At 56.9% G+C, this 25931-nt stretch overlaps 1 protein-coding gene across 5 annotated transcripts in view; it reads left to right on the top strand.

Moving 5' to 3' along the window:
- Positions 1-25931, top strand: part of LOC141747535 (ankyrin repeat and fibronectin type-III domain-containing protein 1-like) — a 267665-nt gene that overhangs the window by 229713 nt on the left and 12021 nt on the right. For all 5 annotated transcript variants that reach the window (XM_074597926.1, XM_074597923.1, XM_074597925.1 and 2 more), the window contains 6 exons: positions 21290-21491; positions 21815-22022; positions 22315-22509; positions 22758-22871; positions 23498-23595; positions 25029-25119. In XM_074597926.1, coding sequence (XP_074454027.1) covers positions 21290-21491; positions 21815-22022; positions 22315-22509; positions 22758-22871; positions 23498-23595; positions 25029-25119 — 908 coding nt within the window. The remainder of the gene's footprint in view (positions 1-21289; positions 21492-21814; positions 22023-22314; positions 22510-22757; positions 22872-23497; positions 23596-25028; positions 25120-25931) is intronic.

The following is a 25931-nucleotide window of genomic DNA, read 5'->3' as shown; positions in this document are numbered from 1 at the left end:
CCTTCTTCCATTTGTTCCACTGCTTGCCTCACACTCCTTTTCCCATTCTCACCTCTTCTTGTCCACCCTGATTTTCCTCTCAATTTTCTTCTTCTTGTTTGTTTACTTCTACTTGCTGCCTTTTCTCTTGGGGCTCCTTGGGTTTGTCATGTCGGCTGGCCTCCCTGCGATCCGTGGTGAAAATAGCCTATTCCCATGGTGGCTCAGGAAAAAATGCAGCGCACTCCTTGCTTCCCCCGTCCCCTTATCTCGGTTCTGCTCATTGGCTGCCCACTACGAGCTGCAAAAGCAGCACTGGCAGGAGTGTGTCGTCTGGTGGTTAGACAGGCGAGGAGGCGGCCAGCGGCTCGGGCTCAGCCCTGCTTGCTTCTTGTTTTGCTGCCTGACCCCTGGCACGTCACTGACTCTCAGCTCCTCGCTTCCCCTCTGCCAAAGAGGGGTATGCACAGAGACCCAGCAGCTCCGAGTGCAGACGGTGCCCGCTGGGATGGTAATCATAGAACCATAGAATCATAGAACCATAGAATCATAGGTGCAGAGTTGTTTCCCCGCGATATCCCAGCACCAGGGCTGGGCGTAAGGGTATCCCTCGGCTATGGGATGCAGCCTCCGGGCACAGGGACTGCATGGGAACCGCGCTGGCACCATCGGACTGGCAGAGGCAACGCACACGACTCTGCTGCCGTGCTCTGCCCCCTGTTTCGGGTTTGGTTGTCACGCAAAAGGTTTTTTTAATGGAAGCGTTTTCATGAAAGTTACTCAAAATTTTATAATGCAATAATGTTTCCCCTTGGTGTGGAAATTCTCCCAAAATTGCTGTGCTGGGGTGCGAAAGCCCTGCCATGGCGGTGCCTGGCAGTGCTCGGCCTCCTTCCATCGCTGCTGTCAGCTGGCGTGGGCAGGCAGCGTGGACGACCTGGCCCCATCGGCAGCTCCTCGCCTTCCGCCACCCAAATGCCGCCTTCCCGTGGGAGGTGCCGAGCTGCCGGCTGATGCGTCTGACTGTTCCCGAGCCAGGGCACTGCAGGGCTGCTACTGCAAAGCTCCCCGAGAGCCCTGTGCTGCTTCCATCGCAGTCGCCTATGCTTCTGCAGGACTTGCCCCAGGACTCTTTGCTTGAGAGTCGTCTGTTTGCCAGGAGGAACCAGCAAAGACGTCAATTGTCAGCTGCTTTTTTGGGAGGTGGGGAGGGGCGGCACCATAAAGACAGAGGGCTCAGAGTTTCACAGCCCTACTCGAGCTGTCTTATCCTAACTTAATCCACACGTCCAACAGGAGGCTTGGAGCCGCTGCTCTTCCCAGCCAAGGAAGCTCTTAGCCTGAGCGAGAGAAAATAAGAGGGAAAACCACCCTGAGCCTTTCCGTGGAAGGGAAGGAGTGCCAGAGCCTGCGAGGTGTGTGGGCATCTGGGTGCCAAGAGATGCTCTGGGCAGGCTGCGATGTGGGCACTGCGTCTGTCCTGGCTGTGGTGAGGGGCAGCCAGCCTTGCTGCCCCCATCCCACCCGTGCCGGCCATCGATCTGGGGTGAAACACAGCTGCGCCCCAGCTCGGTTGTGCCGAGCACAGGTCCTGGATGGGCCAGGGCGGTGTTGAAACGAAACGCGAGGCGCTTTGTCTCGACTGGGAGCGCTTTTAGCCCTCGCTCGGGAACAATGGCCAAGCTATGGGGTCATTTGTTCTGGTATTTCAGCAGCTCCTCATGATTTATGGGATGTTTTGTTCTGCTGCTTGTCTTAGCTTCCCCCTTTCCACCCTCCCCGTCTCCATCCCTTCTCCATTTCAGCTCCTCCTCCCCCCGCTCCCAATTCCCCTAATAGCTGTGGAGCCTCTCTGCCTTATGAAGTCATGGTATCTGTGACTTATTGAATTAGCCGTATGGGAGCTGGACTTCCACCCCACGCTGTGGTCTGCTGGGGCATCCCAGCTGCCCGGGGAGCCATCCCACAGCAGGGCCCCTTGCCCAAGGGCTCCGGCCAGCCTGAACTTCCCCGGTGTGGCAGATTGACGTTGCCATCAGCAGGCTGCGAGAAAGTCAGTTTACGGGCGATAAATGTGGCTGAGAGGAGCTGCAGCTCCAGTGAACAAGTCTGCAGAGGCTCCCCTGGACCAGGGCAGGACGGGAGGCTGCCAGCTCCCGGTGCTGCCATCCCCCCACCCTCCCAGGACACCTCTCCATGGGCAAGGTGGACACCCCAGAGCTTTCGGTGTTGAACTAGGCATTGCGGGGGATGTGGTTCAAGAGCTTGACTTTATCCCCGGCACCTTGAGGATGGCCACAGTCGGTGCTTCTGGGTGTATGGGGGGGAGCAGGAGTTCACCCCCCCGCCCCAGAGGACAATGATTCACCAGTGACTGTGAGGGACTCACTGATAGGGATGGAGAGGAGCGAGCCCTCAAAATACCTCCCTGAAAGTTAGGTTTGCCTTTAGGAAAATGTTTAAAGGGAATAATTTATTTGTGGAAAATCACGTTTTATCCTCGTTGCCTGTGAGTCACCTGCAGACAGAGAGAGGCTGAAGGGTAAGTGCTGTTCTCAGCGACACCGATGCTCCTGCTGCAGCTGGTCCTTAGCCCGGAGAGGGCTTTGCAGCGTCAGAGGAGTCCTGGTCCATGCAGCGCCGCGTCTGCCGCCCCATGCTGCCGGCGGGGAGCTGGGAGCACCCGGGCTGGGGATATGGGTGGAGAAGGGAGTTCAGGGCCATCCAAATCTGTAGGGTCTGCGCAAGGCCTGCGCCTCCCCTCCTGATGCCACAAGCCTCCTTCAGCCCAGGTTTCCTCCTCGTCTGGGGAAGAGGCAGCTCAGCTTGTGATTACGAAGAGGCTGGAGCAGTTGGGAGAAGACCAGGGGCTGGATCCTCTCTCTGTGCAGCGTTGTGACCTGCTGCCGCAGGCGCCGGCTCCAGCAGGTCCAGCGCTCCCGTATGGATTTGTTTCTCCTGTCACTTCAGCAGGAAAAATTGAGCCCTCTGGGAAAGTGACAGAAGGAAAATGTTCAGGGAAGACTGATTTCCAGGTTCTCCCTGTCTGGGACCAGAGCCCGCAGCCAGATCCTTTACTCACTGAGAACACAGGAAGCAAATATCATTTATTTAAAAGACAAATTTAAAATATTGTGCCAATGCGTTGTTCAGGCCATTTCCCCCTGCTGGTAGCTGATACCTCCAAGCCCCTCTAAGATTATTTCTCAGAGCTGCGTATCTTTTATCTCCAGCACACTTTGTTTTCTCTCAAATGGCCCGTTTGCCTGATTTGTTTGTTTTATTCTCATCATCTCTCTGCCATTTCCCGTGGCCTGGCTCCGCAAAGCAGGATGGATGCCATGGTCCCTGCTGAGGCATGTGGGGGATGCTCTTCATCCTGTAGGATCTCCCACTGGTTCTTTGCCGTGGAGGGGCCCATATCCAGAAGGTGCCGGTTGCCTGGCTTTGTACAGCAGGCAGCCCAAGCCCCATGGTTATGCTGGGGGGCAAAGTGCAGAAAGGCACAATACTTGGTATGAAGGGGAAACCTCATGGATGTCTAAATCGTAGCGTGAGTCAAGCCCTTCCTGATGGCCCCATGGATCCTCCACACTGGTGTTCCCACAGTGCTGGATTTGGAGGGTCTTAGCTCTCCCAGTCCCCTTAGCCAGCAGACAAGAAATATCTCAATATATTTCTTTTAGTGGCAATATCGATATAGTCATCGTTCCTTACTAGTGGTTGGATCTTCAGACCTGCCAGCTTTGAACCTGGCTTCTCCATGGGCCGATGTGCACTCGGGGAAGGGCACTGTAGGTGATTCGTGTGCCTGGAGCAGCCCCAGCAGGACAGTTGGTGTGCCCCAGCCCCTGGGCTGCCAGGCTGCGCGTCCCCCAGCCCTGCGACAGCTTTGCCCTGGGAACAGAAGGGATCACTGGGCTGGCTGCCAGTGCTGCTGGAGACGCTGGGGTCAGGAGGTGCAGAAGCATCAACATTTCCATATAGTCCTGACAGCCGGCGCTTTCAAGGTATTCGAGTACTTTCAATCCTCCCTTACCCCTTAAACAGCAATAGTCCCGTTTGTGCAGGTTTTTGCTGCTCTTAGATAGTTTCCTGCTGGCTGAGACACTTCTGTCTGCCAGAGCTTCAGGAACCTCCTGTTTATCTTCCTGGAGAGAGTCTCTCAGTGCCAGGTCAATATTGGACCTACTGGCTTGGATGCTGGCAGAATGGGCAGCGCTCAGCAGAGAGACTCAACTGGAGGTAGGAGTCGGCCCAGGACACTGGGATACTGAGGACCAGGTCCTTGGATATCTTGGGATCTCTCTCCATCTTTGCTTGAGTCTTTCCTGCTGTCTGCATGCTCGCTCTTCAGACCCATCCCTCTTACCCACCTTTCTTCTGCCAACTTGCTTGGTTTTCAGAGGAGGTTTGCGAGGCCAACTGAACTCCACATCAGCTGAGCCTCATGGCTGCTGGAGGTCAGGGAGAAGAAGTTACAATCCTCTGCTCTTCACTTCCAGATTTCCTCCCATTCTCCCCAACATTGAAATATTCATCCATCACCACCCTTTACAATGAGAGTGGTGTGACACTGGCCCAGGTTGCCCAGAGAGGTGGGGGAGGCCCCATCCCTAGAGTCATTCAAGGCCAGGCTGGATGAGGCCCTGAGCAACCTGATCTAGTTGAAGATGTCCCTGCTTCCTGCAGGGGGGTTGGACTAGATGGCCTTTAGATGTCCCTTCCAACCCAACATTCTATTCTACCCCAGTGCATCCTGCAGTAGCTCACTGCCCAGACACATTCCTCTTCCCTTCCCACTTTGCCTCTGTTGCCTTTCTTTGCACTGCTAACAGTGTGGGCGGGACAGGGATGAAGATCTTCTGCCACAAAGAGCTGTTGGGCAATGTGGAAGGGGTTCATGCTTTGCTTCGGCCAAAGTAGAATTGGACACCTGACAGCAGTTGCCAGTGCCATCAGGAGAAACTGCACCTGGTCTTCCCTCTGCCCGTGGTGCGGAGGTTCACCTGAGCGCCCTCCAGCTCTGCTCAGACATAGTCTGGTTTCCACCCAAGAAGTGGCCCAAAAGGGCCTGTAAGTGCTCACCAGTTAGTAGCTGGGGGGCAAATCACTCCTGCCTGAAGTCAGGGCAGGCTCCTTTACTGATCGTCTGCTGTGAAAAGCTGTTGTTTCTGAGCTTTGAAAGGCTCCGAGGAGACCTTGTAGCAGCCTTCCAGTCCCTAAAGGGGGCCTACAGGAAGGATGGGGAGGGACTCTGGATCAGGGAGTGTAATGACAGGACACAGGGTAACGGCCTCAAACTGAAAGAGGGTAGATTTAGATTGGATATCAGGAAGAAATTCTTTGTTGTGAGGGTGGTGAGTCCCTGTCCCAGGTTGCCCAGAGAAGCTGTGGCTGCCCCATCCCTGGAGGTGTTCAAGGGCAGGTTGGACAGGGCTTGGAGCAACCTGGTGTGATGGGAGGTGTCCCTGCCCAGGGCAGGGGGGTTGGAACTAGATAGTCTTTAAGGTCCCTTCCAACCCGAACCGTTCTGTGATTCTGTGACATTATGTGGCAGCACTTGTTAAGGACGGAAGCGAGTGCAGCTGCTGAGCTGAGCAGAGCTCCAAGAAACGTCTCTTCTTGGCCTTACCCGGATTGACTCTGTCCCACTGCCCCAAAAAGAGCCATCATCACCTTTGGCGGGATGATGTGGCTTGTTGAGTTGATGTTCTCCATGCAAACCCTACAGGTTTCCGAGCGCATGGTTGTTGCAGGCTCTGAGATGGCAGGGACTGCAGGTAGATCCTGCAGCATGGTTACTCCGCTCTTCCCACAGTCTTGTTTCTCTTCTCCATCCCCAGCCTCCACATTTAAGTGCTAAAGTGTCCAGGGGAGAAATGACCTAGATGAAGAGAGTAGTTCCCAACCCAAACTGACTCATCAAAGTTTCTGAACTTCACAGAGGAAAGATCCCTGGGCTGGGCTGTCGTGGTTTTGGCAAGGGACAAAGTGCTGGCCTGGGTCATAGGTGACCTGGCTTCTCCTGGCCCGCTGAGTGACTGATGGCAAGATCTGCCCCTCTTTGTGCCTCAGTTTCTCACTCTTTAAAAGGAGCACAGCAATGCTGACCTCTTTTCTCAGGCGCTTTGAGATCTGTTGATGAAAGAGCTGGCATTAGGATGCTTGGTAACTGGGGTCTTCTGCCGGCAAACCCATTCCCCCAGCCCCAGGGAGAAGATGTAGTCTGGCTCTGAGCTCAGAGCTGGCAGGTCGAGCTTTACTGTTAGCCTTTGTAAGTTTAGGATTGCAAGGAGGAGGAAGAGGAGACAGTTGGTCAGAGGCAGTGGCAGGCGTGGAGGTGGACAAATGAGTCTTTCTGGATCTGAGGAGATCTGGGCAGGTCTAATCGTAAAACAAAGTCTTTTAAATGTCGCTGTGCACCGGGCTCTGGAGTCAGAAGGTGCTCGCTCCTGCCGTGTGATGGAGCTTTCGGCCTATCTGCAAGCCTGGTCTACATCAGAAGATGTAAGCCTTCAAGGAGAGACTCATCGGTGGGTCGGTCCCTGCTGCCTCGTGCCAGTGAGTGGCCTGGAGGGCAGAGACAGCCCGGTGAGGTTTGGCTGGGTTTCTGGTGCAGCGAGGGACTGCTGAGCCTCTGGACCTTGTCAGAGAGGAAGTTGGGTGAAGGAATGGCTTTGCTGGTGAGCGAGCAGGTCATCTGAGGCATAACACGTGCCAAGGCACTGCCGGGGATTTTGTCGCTGCCCTGTGTCCCTCGCGGGCAGCCAGCCCACCTCCTGCTCCATCCTCCCCGTGGTGAGCCAGGCTGGCAGCGCTGCCGTGCTTCAGGGGCAGCTCTGAGCCAAGCCCTGCCATGCCCCGCGCCAGGCGGGTGCTTGCGGTTAGGAGAGCTGTGTCGGGTTTCCCTGTGCACTGAAATCCCGCGAAGCAGCGGGCCAAATCCTGGGAAGCGAGGAGGCTGCTTCTGGAACAGATAAGCCGGTGTGACATTTAGCTAATGCTCCTGCTTTCCCTGTCTACACTTAATGTCTTGCTGGCTGTCCAAGGGGCTGTCTTCTGAGGGAACCTCAGCTGTGAGCGCGTTCTTGGAGGTGGATAAGCTGGTGCAGCACTTGCCTGCCTTCTGTGCAAGTGGATGGCTGATGCTGCCAAGAGGTCCCATCCTCCCAGCGCTCTCCTGGCCCTGCTCTGTCCCAGTCACGAGCTCTGGAAGGCTCGTGGCGAGCAGAAAAGCAGCTTTGCTCATGGAGCAAAGTTCACTCCACTCAGGCGAACTTCACATGAACTCGTGAAGTTTCTTTGGCCATTTTCTTTCCTGATGATGCAGGCAGGTCAGGAAGAGGATGCTGTATTGCATGGGGACCCAAAGCTGCCTTCCTTGTGCACCAGCGTGCTCACCTCATCCTCCTGCTGTGCCATGGAGGAGGTACCTGCTGCCTGAGCAGCTGCTCTTCACCCCAGCTAGAAACACCAGCAGATGGGTAGAGCTGTCCCTGGGCTACACTGGGACCATGCTGCTCTAACTGCTGCTCTCTCTGGTCTTAAGGGGGATGGCAGGCACCCCCTTACAGCACACTAAAGTGACCTGCTCAAGGTCACCCAGGTGGTCTGTGACAGAGGTAAGAGTTAAATCCCACCCCCCTCCTCCTGCTCCCACATTTCACCCGGAGATCACACTTCCTAGCTTCGACAACTGCGTTCGTGCCACACCTTTTGGTCTGCCGTCAGAAAAATGGGGTGTAATGGAGGAAGAGAAACCCTCCAGGCTGAGGGTTTGTTGGCACATAAATTGGCAGGTGTGGTTGCAGCCTGAGCCAGCCTGCGTGAACACAGGGGACAAGGGGTGGCATCCCAGAGCAGCATGTGCCACCGAGAGGAGCTTCCCAGGTCCATGAGCACCTGGGTGCCAGGGAAGCTGTCTCGCAGCACGCAGCCAGGAGAAGCAGGGTGAGGAGCATCGTGGGATGAGCAAGGTGTCTCAGGAGCATGAGGGTGTCTTCACTGTCCAGGGGATGGCAAGGGGGAGGAAGGAGAGAGCAGCACCCATTGTGTGTTGATGCCACCAGCTCTTTGAGGTGTTTCCCAGCCATTTAGGTCTGGCTCGAAGCTCCTGCTCGGTATAACCATGTGAACAGGGATCTCTCAAGTGCTTTGGGAGATCCCAAGTCTCTGAGGTGCTGGGGTCGGCGTAGTCTCCTCTCGCCCAGTGCTGCCACCTCCCATCTCCAGGGCCACCTGTGGCCGTTGGCCCCTGTCATCCTTGCTCTTCTGTGCTGCAGTGAAGTCATCCTCGTGTGCTGCCCTGGACAGCCAAGGAGGGCACCTCTCACCCGACACATTGATTGTAGACGGAGCCAGCAGACGCCTGTTGTTAAGGCTGTATAACACTTTCCAGCGGAAGTTTGTTTGCTTCTACCTTTGCCAGACTTTAACTGTTTGGACTGAATTTTTTCATGCTTGCTCTGCCTCAGGAAAGAAAACTTTCTCTTTTTTTTTTTTTTTCTTTTTTTCAAGTTTCAGCAGAAGGTTGGGGAAAAAAGGTGGCTTTGCCAATTTGGTTTTTTTTTTTTTAGCCTTTTTTTTTTTTTCTGTCTCCCATCTCTTTGTTTGAGGACTTCTGGTGCCTCCACGCTTTGGAAAAGAGACTTGAAATTTGTCAGGGGTGGTGCATTCCTGGTGGAAATCAACACAGATTTGGTCAGATTGTTAGCCTCTGGAAGGCATGGTTGTGCATGCTTGGAAGAGCTCTTCAGGGGTTAGCTCCTAAAGTCCCCGTCTGCAAAGCGACTCTGGCCACTGGACCCACTGCTCTCCAGCTGCACCGAGCACCTCCCAGTCCCTTCTCTAGAGGCACCCCCTTGCCCACAAAAGTCCAGGTCAGGAGTGGTGGCTGCAAGGAACCCTGGTGGTTGTTTGGTGTTCCCCAGTAGCAAGTCTCAAAGCACTTTACAAAAGACGACATTGTCTTTATCTCCATTTCCCATGCGGGGAAACTGAGGGACTGGCTGTGGACATCGCCTGCATCTTGCCCTCAGTGGTGGGACAGGAATAGAGCTCAGGTCAACTTGGGCAGTGTCTTGTCTCTAGACCAGGAGAAGCTGAGGCAATACTCAGTAAGAGCAGAGAGCACGTCCCAGTGCTCCCATGTCCTGCAAGACCTTGGGAAAGGGCATTTGCACCCCTGCCTCTCCCATGGGTGGGCTTAGCAGCACCGGTTGCATCAATGCATGGATAGGTGAGTGTGTTCTGATGGTTGGAGGTTTGACCTGAAGATTACTATAGTTTTTAATGTTGCTCCTTTATATTAGGCTGGAAGTCTTTTCTACTTACTGTCCTGGGGTCTCTGACAGTTCCTTCATAGGCTCCATAATCCTCAGCTTGAGCTTCTCCACCTGATGGTATCTCAAAGCTTTCTGCAGCTAGAGGGAGAATAAAGTGACACACGTGGTGGGAAAGCTCAGGTCTAATGGAGGAAGTAGACAAACCTCAGCTGGTGCCACTACAAGAGTGCATGAGCACTTCTGGGGTGTTTTCTAGCAAAATGGCAAAAAAAAGAGTTGGCTTCTCCCCTTGGACTGCAGTCTTTGGACCCTGATGCCACTGGAGATTCATGGAGGGAAGGTTGGCTCCGGCATACATGAATGCTTTTGTAGTTGGGTGGTAGTGAACCAGCTCCTCTGGTGTTGCCCTGGGTGGTGCTGGCTTGAGACTGGCACCAGGGCTACATGGTGGAGTTGGTCTGTCATGTCAGAGGAGAAGACCCTAGTGGGTACTGGGCAGGGAGCTGGTGGTGGAACAAGCCGGGAGCAAATCCTGGCATGAAGCTGTGCCGAATGCGAAGCCAGCCTGGGACATGCCACCAGCAGTCCAAGATGATCCCCAACGGGGAGGTGGCTGTTCTTGGTAGCAGTGCCAGGGACACCCTGCGGGTAGCGGCCAGCGTGCCCAGCGCTGCTGGTTGCCTTCCAGCCTTCCAGCGGGAAAGGGGTTTTCTGACTCCAGTAACATTTACCAGCTGGGCAGCAGCTCTGGAGCCGGGTGTGTGCGTTTGTCTGTTCTTCCATTGTGTCTTGGCCGTCGTCTCCTCCTCCCCGCTGAGATCAATGTCTGTGGCCTGCCTTTTATAACCCCTTTGGGTGCAGCTCTGGAAGTCTTCAGCCAGTGGTGCTGGTTTTCATCGTGCAGCTTTGGCGCACTTGAGTAGCTTGGTCCCAGTCTAGCTGGATGGCTTGTGTAGGACGATGCACCGGAGGTGGGTTTCCACCAGAATGGACATCCCAGTGTTGGGCTGGGGAGGTTCCCTGGAGGCCTGTGAAGCGCCGGTTGTATGTAGTCGCCTGGGGATGGACACCAGCCACAGGTATGGGTGAGTGAGCTCAGGTGACCTCCAGAAGTCCTTCTTTGGTCAATTTTCTTCAATTTCATGGTTTTGGAGAAGAGGTGGATTCCCATGAAAGCCAGCTTTCACTAGCGTATTCTTCCTGGTGGCACCAGGTGGCGCAGGAGGTTAAAGGATTTGCTTGTCACCTCTGCAGGTCTGGGTTCAAATTGATTGCCTCTCACTGCTGTGATGAGTCTGTAGGTCTCAGCCCTCATGGCATGTGGCTGTGTCCCCGTGCCAGGGCGAGCTGCAGCCCCAGGGCCAGGCCGTGGGGATGCGGCTCTGGGAGCCCCGTTTCCAGCAGCACTCGGAGCTGAGCCAGCATTTGAACCATAGTGGGGGGCCTGGGTGCATGGGTGAGGTGGAGCCCCACAGTCCCAGGAGTGGCATACGGTCTTGCGGGGGAGCCAATCTAAGGGAGGAGAACCCCAGTGGGTCTCAGCAGGGTGAGGAGGAGGAGGAGGCAGTGTGGGATGTTACCTTGGTGCGAGGCCATGCTGAAATGCAGAGCATTCCTCCCACACAAGTCTAAGCCAGCATGGGGGAAGACACGTTAGTGCTTCTTCCTGGCTCCCAGGGGGTCCCAGGTGTTTCGCTGGGGTGCAGTACATGGTGGCAGCCCTCAAAGAAGCTGGGACAATGACATTCTGGCCCCCCGTGGCCCCTTCTCCCATCAGGACAGTGCTCAGATGCAGCCACTGGCCCCGCGCAGGCTGAGGTTGCCGCAGCAGCTTCTCCAGTATCTGGCCCCACTCCCTTCCAAGTGTGCCAGGGCCCGAGCAAGGGGACAGGACCAAGCTTGGATGAGGATGGTCTTACATCCCTTCTCAGTCCTCCCAGCATGGCAGCCGGGCCCTGGCTGCATAGCTGAGCATCCCTACGCTGAGCACCCACCTTCTGCTCTGGCTGGGTCCAAGCTGGGGCCCTGCGACCCCATCGAGATATTTTTTTCCTCCCTCCTTTTACCTTCGGTGATCTTTGAGCTGAGACCAGGCGTCGTATGACTCAGCTTCTGCATTTGATACCCCCGAGAAGAGTTTGCACACATGCATCTGTGGCACAGAGCGCTGCTCGTTCCTGGCAGGCCAAGCCGGGATAGGATTTCTTCCTGAAAGAGGGGCAGTGAGTCCCCACTGCTCATCCGCTTTTAATATGCGGAAGTCTGATTTAGCCGGGATGGTGCCAGCAGGTCGGGGGTGTCTTCCAGAGCACTGCTGACCTGCTCCAGCATCCAGGCTTGTGAGATTCTGCAAGGACGGGAGGAAGCGCCGTTGCAATGCAGAGCAGGTGCTCGGCCGGTCCCGCTGTGCTTTGGAAATCTCCATCCTCCTGTCCCTACCTGCAAAGGTCCAGCTGGTTGCAGGTGCCAGCAGCATTGGGCACATTTTGGGTGCTGGGGCTGAACTCCTAGTTCTGGCAGTCGGTGTGGGGCACGGTCAGCAGAAGTTGACACCGATGTAGATCCTGTGAAGGGCAGTTTGGGCGCTGACCTTTAGGTCCTGTCCGTTTCTGCTGCCTGGTCCCTGCGAGCAGCTGGGGTCTGGAGGCAGCTCACGACCCCAGCAAGGAGCCCCCATCCAGCCCCCGGGGGTGACCTCCCTCCCCGGGGTGCTGGGGAGCACACGGTCACAGACCCTGCAGTGCAGAAGCTTGCAGGGGGCAGGGGTTTGCAGGGCACGGGGGTTTGCAGGGCACGGGGGTTTGCAGGGCATGGGGTTTGCAGGACGCGGGGTTTGTGGGACACAGGAATTTGCGGGATGCAGGGTTTGCAGAGCACAGAGTTTGCAGGATGTAGGGGTTTGCAAGGATGTAGGGGTTTGCAGGGAACAGGGGTTTGCAGGATGCAGAGTTTGCAGGGCACACGGTTTGCAGGGGACAGCGTTTGCAGGGGACAGGGTTTTGCAGGATGCAGGGGTTTGCAGGGGACAGGGGTTTCCAGGATGCAGGGGTTTGCAGGGGACAGGGGTTTGCAGGATGCAGGGGTTTGCAGGGGACAGGGGCTTGCAGCGCACAGAGTTTGCAGGGGATGGGGGTTTGTGTGACACAAGGTTTGCAGGGCAACAGGGGTTTGCAGGGCATAGAAGTTTGCAGGGTGGCTACGAGCCCCAACCGAGCTGGGCCCCAGGGCTACACGCTTGGCTCACGACACCGCAGGACTGGCTCTGTCTGCCTCTTGCCCGGCAGCCGCAGGGTTTTTGGGTGGTCCCAGGCCTGTGGTTGCACCCGGCGCTGCCTGTTGCTGCTGTGGGTACCTGGTGCTGGGGCAGCCACGCAGGGCTTCCCCGTGAGCTTTGGTCGCGGCTCGGGGCAGCCCGTCCTGCTCAGTCCTGTCTCCATCAGGTTCCAGTTAAAACCAAATGCGTTCTTCAGCCTAAGCTGGGCTGCCGTTTAAGCCCTTCCAAAAATGAAACAAATACCCACGGACTGCAATTCGAATTGCAGCTCAATTAGGGCTCGTTCCCAATGCGATCATAAAACCTCCAGTACAAAAACAAACAACCCAACCAAACCACATCCAAGCCTGACAGCATCCTCTGGAATGCCTTTAAAATAACAAGGGGGGGCAGAGGAACATGAAAGCAGCGTGGCCGGTGGGAAGAGGGCTCTTCGGCCCCGAGGGGCGGCCCGGAGGTGGGCTGAGCAGGTGTGGGGCAGCACGCTTTGGGATGGGGACCGGTGCAGAAGCGATGGCTACGATGGAGACGGGACAGGGTGGGGACCAGTGTGGAAGTGATGGGTACGATAGAGATGGGGTGGGATAGGGACCGGTGTGAAAGTGACGGGTGCGATGGAGACGGGGCGGGATGGGGACCGTGGAGTAAAGGGTGACGCTGTTTTCCCAGGAGGATTTAGCGGGATGAGGAAGAGGAGGATGCATAGGTGTTTTAGAGCATGGCGGTTGTGCTCTGAGCTGCTCCGATAGCGGTTGGATGAGCAGGACCGGGGGTGGGGGGGTGGGCGCGGGGCTGGAGCAGGACCGTGGCAGCTGGAATGCATGTCCCGCGTAACCCTGGCTTGCACCGCGTCCAGCCAGTCTGGTGCCGCGGTTCGGGTTTCACGGCGGACCTTAAACCCAGCCATATTTAGCGTGTGCTTCACTGGCCTGTCAGGGAGGGGAAGCCACAGCACAACTAATAAAAAAAGCCAAACAAAAACAATGTAATTAAAGAGACTCAGCACTGCGTGTTCCCATAGCAAGAACATTTACCCAAGACTTCCTTGTTCAGATACTTAATGTCAAGCGGCAATTAAAGGCTGGCACTGCCGGCAGCGCAGCGAGGAGGGGTTACCCTGGCTGGGAGGTGGGAGCCCAGGGCCGAGCACAGCTCCCGGTAGCCGATCTGCCATCCCCAGTGCCCGTGCTGGTGGGGAGGGACTGGGGACTTTTGGCACTGGGAGGTGCCACAGGGACAAGCGGTGCTGGTGGCAGGGGGATGCTGCACCCAAGCAGCAGCTCCTGACCCCCCCTCCCCGGCAGGGTCTGTAGTGCACGCACCCGCTTAGCTTGGGCCCCCCAGAAATTTGGTAGCGCCAAAGAAGAAACGCAGATTTTCTAGGTGCGAGCCTCCGGGCAGGGCGGGCCAGGAGCTTTGCTGGGGTAAATTCTTGTGAAAACAGTGCAGCTGGTGGAGCTGGGCTGGGGTGCAGAGCCAAGGGCCTGACATGGACGTTGCTTCTCCCCTCCAGCATCTCCTTCCTTGACATGGCACTCATGGGCTGGTGGTAGTCAGCATCCTCTGCCTCGGCTGGAGAGCCAGCTGTTGCGCACCATCCCTCAGCATGATCCCCGAGGAGAAGTGTCCCGGTGTCCTGTGTGTGCAGGCAGGGCAGGAGCTGCCCAGGAGGGAGGCGCGTGTGTGGGCGCAGCCAGGACGGTGCCACTTTGTGACTACGGCAGGCGCGACAGCAGTCCCCGCCATGATGGCAGACAGTCACGGGGGACCCAGCAACTGAAAGGCCAATTTCAGTCACATTTTAAGGGGGTTGTTGAGCCACAGGCTCCTTCTGGGCTCATTTAAAAAATGTTATTGGGATGCTTAATTAAAAAAAAAATTAAAAAATAAAGAAGGAGCAGCTTTATCGTGTTGCAGCAGAATCTACTCGAGCATCTCTGCTCCCTTCCCCCCACCCCACCCCAAACGTACTGCTGGGCCCGCAGAAATGGGTTGTTTTATGGGAGGCCTCCGCAGACTGTCAGCAAGTGATCTACTGGGTTGGCTCCGAACCTCTCTTGGAGTCCTGAAGTCTCCGTCTCTCCCAAGTTCAGATCCTGTGATTTAGGAGGGAGGTGGGGGGGGGGGGAGCCGTGCGGGCAGGCTGTGCTGCACTGGGGACGTGGCCGTGCCTCGGGAGGACACTGGCAACTCCTCAACTGGCCCCATGATGTAGGACATCGCGTGTTCCCCACTGCCATGGCCCCTCTGGTAGCCAAGCTGGTCCCAAAATCACCACATGCTGCAGCTGCTGCACTCCCAGTGCGAGCGTTCCCCAAGGGATGCAAAAACCACCTGATTCAGGGAACAGCCTGGACAGCGAGGCATCGTGCTGTATCCCTCCTGCTCCTGCCGGGGAATCCTCCACTTCTTCCCCTGCCGAGGTGCAGGACGCTGAATGCTGGCGGGAGGTTGCAGCTCTCGCCCAGGATTCGCTCTTCTCCTCCAGCTTATTCGGGTACCAGGCTGCTGGGAGTCAGCTGTCAAATCCAACGCCGTGCCATGACGCTGCCCCGGGTCACGAGCTCCTCAAGAGGCACCTACACACGCCGCGGCATGCCTGGTATGGAGACACCAGAGACAAAGTGGTGCCTGATGCTCAGGAGACTGCACCGACCCGGGTGCTGTGCAGCAGCTCCTGGCCTTGCACCGCGCTGAGCTCCTCCAAGCATCGGGCTAATAGCATTGGGCTTCTGGAGCTCAAACAAAAATGTCCTGGCAGGAGCAGGATCTATATAAGTTAGTTGTTATTGCTAAACAAAAGAGGCATGCTCGTTTCGGCTCCATTCAAAACAAAACCCAGCGGGTTTGCCAAGTGGGGGAAAAAAAAAAGGGAAAATCTGTAGGAAACAAACAAACAAAGCCCTGGATCTGGTTTGGTGCCTTTCCCTGGACCCAGGTTTCAATAAGCAAGTGCATTTTCCAGGCACGCAGATGTTTCCATGGGGAAGAAGTGTTTTGCTCCATCTTTGCATGGCCAGGTCACCACATGGTATTTAAATACCTTGGAGGTCCGCACACGTCAAGCTGGGGAACTGGTGTGCGGGCTGCTCCTGGGAGTCCTGCAGGGATGCTAAGCGCAGTGTTTTGTCCTTATTCTGACTGTGTTTTATGGTGGGTTATGAAACCCCACTCTTTTGGAAGGGGTCCCCTACTCGTGCTCCATTTTGGATCCAGTCTCTAATTCCCAGTCCTGAAAAACTGCTTGAACTCAGGGAGGAAGAGTGGAAAACGCCAGTGCATCAGCAGCTCGTCTGCGTGCAGGACGTGGAGCTTCTGGTTCGTGTCCCCGGGAGCTGAGAGAGAAGCTCCTTTGGGTGTTTGGAGCTCGAGTGGTCTCTGCTGTGGAGTATTTAGTGTCCGAGTGTTCGTGGCCATAACAAGTGATTTCCTGCGCGTGCCAAGGGCCGAGTGTCCTCAAAGGAGGAAAGACACCTCACGCTCTGCTTCCTTTGGAAACGGGCTGGATGTCGCTCCTGCCAGCTGATCTCTTGATGCAAGCTCCCGGTGTGGGGGGAGGTTGCCTGGATTGGGTTGACTCTCCCTGATAGCTGGTTTTTAGGCTTCTCCTGTCCTTTGCCTGTTCCTTCACTGGATAACCCAATGGACTGAATTGGACCGCGGGTCAGGAAAGCGTCTCTGGCAGCTTGTGCTAACGTGCCACTGACACCCACAGCGCCACAAGGCTACAAGGAGCTCTGCAAGGACCCAGTCCTTCTCCTTCCCACCCCAACCCTTGCCCTTTCAAAGCATTAACACCTTTCATCCTCCATCCTTTGGGCTCGCGTTTTCTCATGTACAGAGCCCCGCAGCTTCTCTCTCCGCTGCATCAGGCTGCAGACGGCGGGGAGCAGCTTCCTGAAGTGACAGCCACTCACGTGGACCCCAAGGACGGGAGCGTGGCACTGAGCTCATGTCTGCCGCCGCGGGCTGGAGTCTGTCCTCTCGCTGCCAGCGTGGGCAGGCACCTGTGAGCTAATCCTTCCCACGGTCAGCGTGGGGGGCAGCGGGGACCGGGCAGCCTTGGGTGTTGGCTGGAAGGCCATTGTCACCAGTGGCAGCATTGCTTGCAAATGAGCCTTTTCACAGCCCAGGCTCCCACTGGTGGGATGTGGTGTGGGATGGCCACCATGGTCCCCAGCAGACACATCTCATGACCTCCAGGCGGGAAAGTCATTGCCTGCCTGTCCAGGTACCTCCAGCCCCTGTCCCCAAGGTGAGAGTGCATGGTGGCAGGGAGGATGAATGATAGATAGAATCATTGAATCCCAGAATGGTTTGGGTTGGAAGGGACCTTAAAGATCAAGCAGTGCTACCCCCTGCCCTAGGCAGGGACACCTTCCACCACACCAGGTTGCTCCAAGACCCATCCAACCTGGCCTTGAACACCTCCAGGGATGGGGCAGCCACAGCTTCTCTGGGCAACCTGGGACAGGGGCTCACCACCCTCACAGCAAACAATTTCTTCCTCAGATCTCATCTCAGTCTCCCCTCTTGCAGTTTAAAACCGTTATGTCTCATCCCATGGCTCCCCTCCCTGATCCAGAGTCCCTCCCCAGCTTTTCTGGAGTGCCTTTAGGGACTGGAAGGGGCTCCAAGGTCTCCCTGGAGCCTTCTCTTCTCCAGGCTGAACCCCCCCATCTCTCTCAGCCTGTCCTCACAGCAGAGGGGCTCCAGCCCTCCCAGCATCTCCGGGGCCTCCTCTGGCTTCGCTCCAACAGCTCCGTGTCCTTCTGCTGTTGGTGCCCCAGAGCTGGAGGCAGCACTGCAGGGGGGTCTCCCCAGAGCAGAGTGGAGCAGAGGGGCAGAATCCCCCCCCCTCACCCTGCTGCCCACGCTGCTGGGGATGCAGCCCAGGCTGCGGGGGTGTTCTGGGCTGCCAGCACACATTGCCAGTGAACGTGGAGCTTCTCGTCCACCAACACCCCCAAGCCCTTCTCCTCAGGGCTGCTCTCAAGCCATTGAACTTCATGAGGTTCGGACGGGCCCGCCTCTCCAGCCCATGGTCCCCCTGGGGTTTGCATGTCTGGTGTTGCAGGCGCCCAGTGAGCCATCCCGGTGGTTGCCCAGGGGATGATGGCCGGGTCCCTTGGGCTCGGGGCACACAGGGCTCCTTCCAGCCAGCCCGGGGTCTGGACTCTGCCAGCGGGACAGGACAGCCCTGTCTGACATGGACTGGTTCTCTGCTGGAGGCTGGGAGAGGCTACGCCCTTAAACAAAATGCACTTAAAATCATATAATTGCAATTATTAGCACTGTTTACTAGGCCAAGATCTGCAGCACTGGAAACATTAAAAACCAGAATATGCAGAAACCACAACTTTATGAACTACACAGTGGATTTGCTTGCGTGCATTGCAGAAGGAGGGATAAAATGAAGTTGTCTTATGCACACCCATCCTCATGTCCTTTAAAAACAATTTCTCATTGTATTGGTTTCATGAGATGGGTCTGGCCAGCCCCAGTGCATCCTGTAGCAGAAGCTCAGCCTTTTCCATGGGGTTTGCTGGTATGTGGATTTATGGCATTGAAGACCTGAGGTCCACACCACCTCCCTGACGGTTACAAACACAGACAGAAAGCTGAACTGTTGGGGCAAGGAAAGCACCCGTCCCCTGCTGTGGTGTTTGCAGTAAGTAGGTAAATAATTAGCAACAAGAACTGATTGTGGTTACCATAAATTTAGTTTGGCTGCACTGAGATGATAAAGGCAGAGGAGGTGGGACCTCCTCCCACCACCTCCCCACAGGATGGGGCTTTGCCATCGGGGTGAGCTGGTGTTGGCTGGTGGTACCTTGAGGTCACAACATCTGTGGGTGTTGTTTTCAGCTATCAGTTGCTCCACCGCAGGCAAAGTTTAGCTCTAGATAAATCAAGACTATTTCACTGAGTCCAGATGACTCATAACCACAGGGCAGGAAACTCTTTTATCTTTGGGGCAGCCAGTTTAATATAGATAGATGTTCACTCCTGAGCTCTGAATAATTTCCATTTCTTTACTTCTCATTAAAAGCAAATCAGATGAGGGAAAATAGTGAGAAATTTCTCTGTGTTGCCTCTGTTTCTACCATCTCTGAGAGAACTTCCTCCAAATTGTGCAGTCTGCCTGTACTGGGTCATTTGCCACATATTTTAATTGGCAGAAAAAAGTGCTTTTGCTCCAAAGCACCACTCCTTTTTTAAACCTTGACTCTGCAGGCATGGATGGAGCAGGGATCTGTTACAACAGGGTCTAACCCAGCTTCCAGAGAGGTACTTTTGGGGTCTTTCTTCCTTTCCTGATGTGCGAGAGCATCGTTGCCTCCTTGGATGAAAGGGAACCACAGAGGAATTAGGCATCTTGCCAAGGAGCCTGCTAAAAGAGTCATCTTCACCTCCGAGCCGCAGCTGGGGGTGGAGAGAGGAGGACTTGGGAGCAGGGAGCTCTTAGACGCAAGATAAAAGGCAAGGTTTTGCTGGAGAGGCTCCCAAGTCGGTTATTTCACTTTCCTAAGTATGTCAGATAGCACTTTGCTTCTCAGGCTTGGTCCATGGGTCAAGGGTCCATGGGACCTGCCTTCCTGGTTGCTTCTTCCTGCCAGGGTGCCCTGTCTGCACAGGTATGGGTGGCTTTTCTCTCTGAATTTCTGTCTACCAGAGACTGCAGAACTGCATGATACTTCTCTGCTCCTTTGATATTTGAGGTCCTGTGTTGGCTGTCTGTAGAGGCTTGTATGTGGCATGTGAGGAGCCCCTTGGCATGAGGAGCCTTCAGCAGTGGCTGTGCCAGAAGTTGCTCCATGTGCATGAGGAAACACGATGTGCTCAGGGTGGCACGGCTGTAAGCGGAGGACTCTGTGTCCAGAGCTGGGTAGGTCCCAGTGAGATCAGGGCTGGTTCTCCAGCGCTTCCCTGCATTGTGCAGGTTTCACCTCAGGTGGTGATGCCCTCTTGGTGGAGAGTTGCTCCCCTTCCTCCCCACCAGAACCACCAGGACCCTGCTGCACAGATCTCACTGACCCCCACATGGTTGCTTAGGGGTGTCTTGCCACCTGAAGCTCACGTGGTTGGTGTTCACTGTCCATCTGTCCGGTCAGTAGAGCCCTACGTCCAGATAACTCCCATCCCTAGAGGAATCCAGGGCAGCAACCTGACACTGCGGCTTGAGCCACGCTTGAGACCTCTAAATCCGTGGGCTGAAGCCAGTGAGATGAGTGATTGGCAGGAGCCAACCTCCCCACCATTTTCCGCTTTTAAATATCACAGTAATAAAAGGTAAAATCATTAAAGGACTTCTGCAGCCTACTGTGCCTAATCTGAAAGCAGGACAACGAAGAGCACGTAGCGATGCTGTTATTAATATCCTGCCTCCTGATGGTGGCTTTATAAACATCATCATGGCAGGCACAGCTTTGCGGTAGCCTTTTGGCATGACCTTCTAGACAACTGTCACGCTTTTTATCACGCTTACCCCTTGCTTGATATTTAACCAATAAAGTGATACGGGGAAGACCTTGCTCCTAAATATCTGACCTTATACACAGGGCTATGAGGTCAAAACTGAGAGAAACTGTGTTAAGCGTTGTTGTGCTAAATGCTCTTTAGACCTGATGCTCCTTGTCTGGGAACTGTGCCACAGGCTACGGCAAGAAGGGGATCAGATGTTTGACGCCAGTGAAAACCCTCGGTGCTGTAAGGGATGACTCATGGGCAAAAGCCCTATGCAGCAGCGAGGCCACGATCGCACTGCAACCGGGGACTTTGCTGGTGGGCATGAGGTCTTGGTGGGGACATGAGGGTCACGGCTCCAGGGAGAGGGGCAGCTCCCCCTCTGTGAAGACAAGAAAAGATGCCAGCTTTCCTGGTGACTTGTACATATTTATCATGGTTATTTAAAATAGACATCAAAATCAGAGTAGGGAAAAGATTTTTTAGCTTTATCAACCTGGATGGAGAAGGTGAAGAGCAGCTGTGGAGCCTGAGTCTGCTGGTGAGCAGGAGGCTGGGGGGTCACCGGTCCCCATTGGGACCTGCATTGTCTTGGTGCCATTAGAAATGGCCTTTTGTCCATTCCTTCCCTCTTGCTTCATGCTCAGAGGGTGCCCTTTGCTGGAATAAAGACCCCAGGGAAAGTAACGTACCAAAGAGGGCTGAGGCCCAGCAATAAGTGCAGGAGGTGCGTTCCTGCTAGAAGGATGGATGTGACGAGGGTGCACAACACCATCCCAAGCCAACTGCATGGTGGGCAGCACTCGCCCAGCACAGGGCTGGGGGGTGGTTTGTTCCTGCGGCCCTCGATGGGGCAGCCCATCTCTTCAGGAGCTGGGTGTCAGAGACTGGGAGTAAGGAGAGTGATGGAAGGGGACCAGTTGCAGAGCTGAGCTGCCTGAGGTTCTTGGGGCACCCCAGCTCAAGGGCAGAGTGGGGCCAGACCGGCCCTTGGGTCTGGAAGGAAATGCCTCACTTGCAAGGGTTCATACGAGCCCCTCAGGACCCTCACAGGACCAGAAGCAGTGATGGGGAGGAGGAATGGACCGGCCTCAGCCGAAACAGGTGGATGAGGGCATTTCTGGTACCAGTATCCACGTTGAAGCCTCTCACATGGGTGCTGCCCCAGCGCTGCTCTGGCTCTCCTGGGTCGTGCCTTCGTCTCAACGCTGCAGATGTGCCTCTGCCTTTCTGGCATGTCCTCACATGCCTTTTTTCCCCACACCGTCTTGCCCTCTCCCAGGTCATCCTCCCCTAAAATGACGCAGCAGATGCGGGACCTGCAGCTGGCGCAGGCCAGGAAGCCACCGGGCCCTTCCTCGCCCAACGCGGCCAAGAGGCTCTACCGAAACCTCTCTGGGAAATTCCGTGTCAACTACACGTCCTTTGACGAGGGCAGCCTGGCAGGACGGGGTGAGAAGGAGAAGCTCCGCAAGTCCTATCTGGTCAGTGCCTGCTGGCTCCATCCAGTGCTGCCATGGCTGGGAAGATGGGGCTGGAGGGTCCATGTGTGGGTTGTGCTGTCACCTGGGTGGAAGGCCAAGAGCGCCTTAAGTGAAACTGCTTTGGAGGAGGTTCAGATGGAACTTGTCTGGGTGTTTGCTCAGCATCATCCGGTTGTGCCTGCAAAAAGCTGATGCTCCTGAGCTCCTGGGACCAGGGCAGCCCCCCCTGTTTGGGTTTGTGGGGTGCTGGTGAAGGGCTGGGGTGTTGGGTGTGGTAGAGGGTGCCCCATGCTCAACTGACTTGCATTTCTCCTTCCACCCAGTTCCAGAGCAATGCTGCCCTCTTTGAGGCCGTGGAGCTGCAGGACCTAGACAGGGTCCAGGAGCTGCTGAAGCAGTACAGCCCTGAGGAACTGGACCTCAACACCCCCAACAGCGAGGGGCTGTTGCCCCTGGACATTGCCATCATGACCAACAACGCTCCCATCGCCAGGGCCCTGCTGCAGGCAGGAGCAAAGGAAAGCCCACACTGTGAGTTGGTGTGGGAGAGCCGTGCCGTGCCCATCACTTGGGTCCCCAGCCTGGTGAAGCAGGCCACCCCAGTCAGCACAGTCTGGGTGGGGAGGTGGTCACTGGGCTCTGGGAAACTGGTGCAGGCTGTAGCAGCGGCTTGAGTGGAGCCTGGGAGCAGGACACAGAGGGGAGGATGGGGTCTCGGCATGGGACTTGGTGCCAGCAGAGCCTGGGCATGCCCTAACCACCTTCTCTTCCCTCCTCCTGGCGCCTCTCCTGGGACCCGTGGCCATGCCCACCCTCCCCGTAGTCGTGAGCCTGGAGAGCCGCTCACTGCACCTCTCCACGCTGGTGCGGGAAGCGGAGCAGCGCGTCAACGAGCTGACGGCGCAGGTGGTCAACGAGGCGCCCAACGCCGACTGCTCCGAGAAGGAGAAGCAGCTCAAGGCCTGGGAGTGGCGATACCGGCTTTACAAGCGCATGAAGGCAGGGTTTGAGCATGCCCGTGAGTGCCCGCAGGAGGGCTTGGGGGGGCTGGGGGCCAGCCCCCGCGCTGGGGGAAGGAGCAGGGCTGTACGTGGTCCAGGCATGAGGCTGCACCAGCGCCCATCAGAGGATATCTGCACCCTGTAGCCAGAGCTCGCTGTAATGGGTGCAGAGGGGGTGAGCGCTCCAGGAATGTGGCCCTGGATGCTGGGGGAGGCCCAGGAGGGACACTGAGGGGTTCGGAGTGACGGTCCTCTCTGTCCCCAGGAGTGCCGGACGCCCCCACCAACGTCCACCTCTCCGTGGCCAGCAGCTCCTCGGTGCAGGTGACCTTCTGGGAGCCCCTGAGCGTTAACTCTGCCGTTGTCACCAAGTACAAAGGTAAGTACCAGGGTCCCCAGAGCAGTGCAGGGGGACATGCGGCAATGGCAAGTACCTCAGGTGTGCCAGGGGGATGCACTGGGGTGGTCACCACGTGCGTGCTACGCCGGTGTGCCAGGGGCATGGGCAGTGGCTGCAGAGCCCCTGCCGAGCCACCTGTGTGCTCGAGCGTGGAGGCGCCAGGGCTGCACACTGTGATACCACCCGGCTGCCACCCAGACGGTGGGAGACACACCAAACCACCCTCCTGCAGCAAGGCAAAACTCAGGGGGGCCTCTTGTGTGCCCCCCGACAAGCAAGGGTTTGTTTGCCCCTGCACGCCGTGGGGCTTTGCTGTCCTGCCGCTTCTGTGCCCCTCACCCATTTAAACCCGATGTTTTGGCTTCTGGGAGAATTTTCTCCATTCCCAGCTCCTGACCCATCTTTTGAGGGTGCTGACCCTGTCTGATGTGGCTCGTTGAGGAGGACCACAGCTCGCCATGCTGTCCCCCCCACCTCCCCTGCCTTCCCTCTGGTGCTGCCCATGGTCCCCTGCAGCTGCTGGCCCTGACTCCCTGCAGCCAGTCCTGGTAGCCTGTCCCCTCTCCAGGACCACGCGGTAACTTGGGGTCTCTCTCTCCTTTCAGTGGAGTGGAGCTCCTCCCCCACCTTCTCACCGCTGCTGGGGGAGGCTGTCATCGACAAGCTGAAGAACCTGCACTTCACCATCCGGGGGCTGGTGTCGGTGAGCATTCGGGGTGTCCCATGGGGGTCTGGGCTGCGGGGGAGAGACCCCACGGCCGGGAAAAGCTGCTGGCCACGGTGCAGCCCGTGGAGTTGCAGCTGATGCAGGGAGGGGATGGGACATCATTTCAAGCAGGAGGAATGGGACTGTGCCGCGGCAGTGTTCAGCACAGTCTGCAGGCAGAGCTAAGAGCGTGGGGCCGGGAGGGGAATCTGTCTGTCCCTGCGTGGGCCATGGCCGCCCTGGCGATGGGGAAATCCCCTGCACAGGATGCCTGGGGACGCTGGAGCGAAAGGCAGAATGGGTCCATTCACCAAGTGCCTGATTTATCCTCTGTCCCCCACCCCGCTCCCATCTCCACCCGTGCTCCTCCTGGGCAATAAATCAGTGGCTCATTCCTCTGCCACCTGCACAGACTGACCTCCCGCCCCGGCCCCATCGCTCATTGGAGAGGGGAGACCAGCCCTGTCTCCATCTCCAGGATCTTGGCAAGGTCACGGGCTGGTTGGGGCCGGGGCTGCCCCCTGTTTTATCTTCCTGAGAACCACAGGGGCCACGCTGCCTGTCAGCTGTCCCCTCTCCGGGGGCTGCCATCCTGTCCCCAGCTCGCATTGGACTGGCAGGAGAGACATAGGGCAGGATGGGGACTGTGACAGGATGGAGCTTGGGATAGGAATGCGGGGAGATGGATGGGGTCACCCTTACCAGGGGCGTGCAGCACTGCAGCACCGGGGCAAGCAGGCAGGGACCACCGGCTCGAGGAGCAGGGAAAGCCCTCGATGCAGCCGGAGGGGCTTAGCCCAGGCAGCGGTGCTGGAGCCCCGGAGCCGGCAGGAGAACTGCCCTGGTCCACAGCAGGACAGGGCTCGAGCGGAGCCTGGAGCACTGCTGCTGCAAGGAGGTGGCCCGAGCCCATCAATCATGCTTTCAGAGCTGCTTCGCAGGCTCCTGTCCACCTTCATGAGTGCCTGGAGGCCTTGCAACATCTGGCAGCTTGGCTGGGCTTTAATCAGAGGCCTTTAATCACTGTCCTCGTGCCACAAGCCCCTCAACAGCATTGAGCCAGCTCCCTGTCTCCAGGGGCTGGATCCTTGCATGTTCCAGCGGGAAGGAAGCACCCCGACCCTCCAGGCTGTGGAAGCCCCGTGTCTTCGGGGCCGGAGCATCTCCCGGCAAAGGGTGTTCATAGCATCCCATCTTTCCTCCGCTTTCCCCCAGAACCACCCACCCGGCCTGTGGGGATTCTCTGGTGTCTGATAACAAGAGCTTTGTACAGCTGGGGGAGGTCAGAGCGGTGAGCCGGGCTGTGGGCTCCCAGTTTAGTACTCCTCATGGTGTACTGGTGTACTGGGCTGCGGGTGAGGGGGAATCTTCCCTCACACGCCGAGCCAGGAGAGGTGCTGGTGGGCTGAGTGTGGCTTCCCTCCACGCAGGGCACAGCTTACTACGTCCAGGTGTCCGCCTACAACATGAAGGGCTGGGGTCCCCCGCAAGCCTCCGTGCCCCCTTTCGCCATCCCTTCCAGTAAGTACCAGTGGGAATGCTGGCATGAGCTGGCACCGGCTGCAGGATGGATGGGGGGAGGCGGCAGCTCCCTGTGCCGTCCTGGGGTCCCTCTCCCTGCTGGGATGGAGTCTAGTGTTCCAGAGGCAGCATTTGGGGTCTCGGGCCAGGCAGGGAGGCTGTGCCTGGGGGTCCGGGATGCTGCCTCCAGCCAACAGGAGCTTTGCCACACACTTATTTTTCAACCTGAAATTCTCGTCGTTGCCTGGTAAAGGCTGAGCCGTTTTAGGCCACCTGCATCTGCCCACCCTAAGGAGAAAGCTAGGAGAGAGGCTGTTTTGCTTTCTTAGTTAAAAGGAAAGTAAGGCAGCCATCTCCTCTGCAGGAAGGAAAAACATCCCTGTGGTTTTTAGCAGAGGTTTGTAATTTAGCGCGGGGCAGCTTTTGGGAGGGGTCAGTCCTCACCCCCCTCAATGACATCTGCCCCAGAGCGGCCAATCTTGTGCAAAACCACCACTGGCACATGCTGAGGGGTGACATGGTGGGATGCCCCAGCTCAGCCCCTGGAGGTGTCCCCCCAGGGCTCAGAGCCATTGCAGTCCTGGGTGGCAGTGGGTCCTGGGTGGCAGTGGGGCTGTAACCCTCCCTGTGCCACCGCATGCTCTCGCCCATCCAGCCCAGCCCCGGGGACCTGTGTTCCCTGGCAGCGAGCTGGGATGGGCGTCACGAGCCCCACCAGAGACCGGAGCCCTGAGCTGTCAGCAATCACCTCCCCACGCTGGCACCAGGACAAGCAGAGGGGAAAAGCCACCCCATGTCACACAAGGCACTCC

This window comes from Larus michahellis, chromosome 8 (assembly GCF_964199755.1).
Source record: "Larus michahellis chromosome 8, bLarMic1.1, whole genome shotgun sequence".
NCBI lineage: Eukaryota > Metazoa > Chordata > Aves > Charadriiformes > Laridae > Larus > Larus michahellis.
This window is presented reverse-complemented; position numbering and strand designations above follow the sequence as displayed.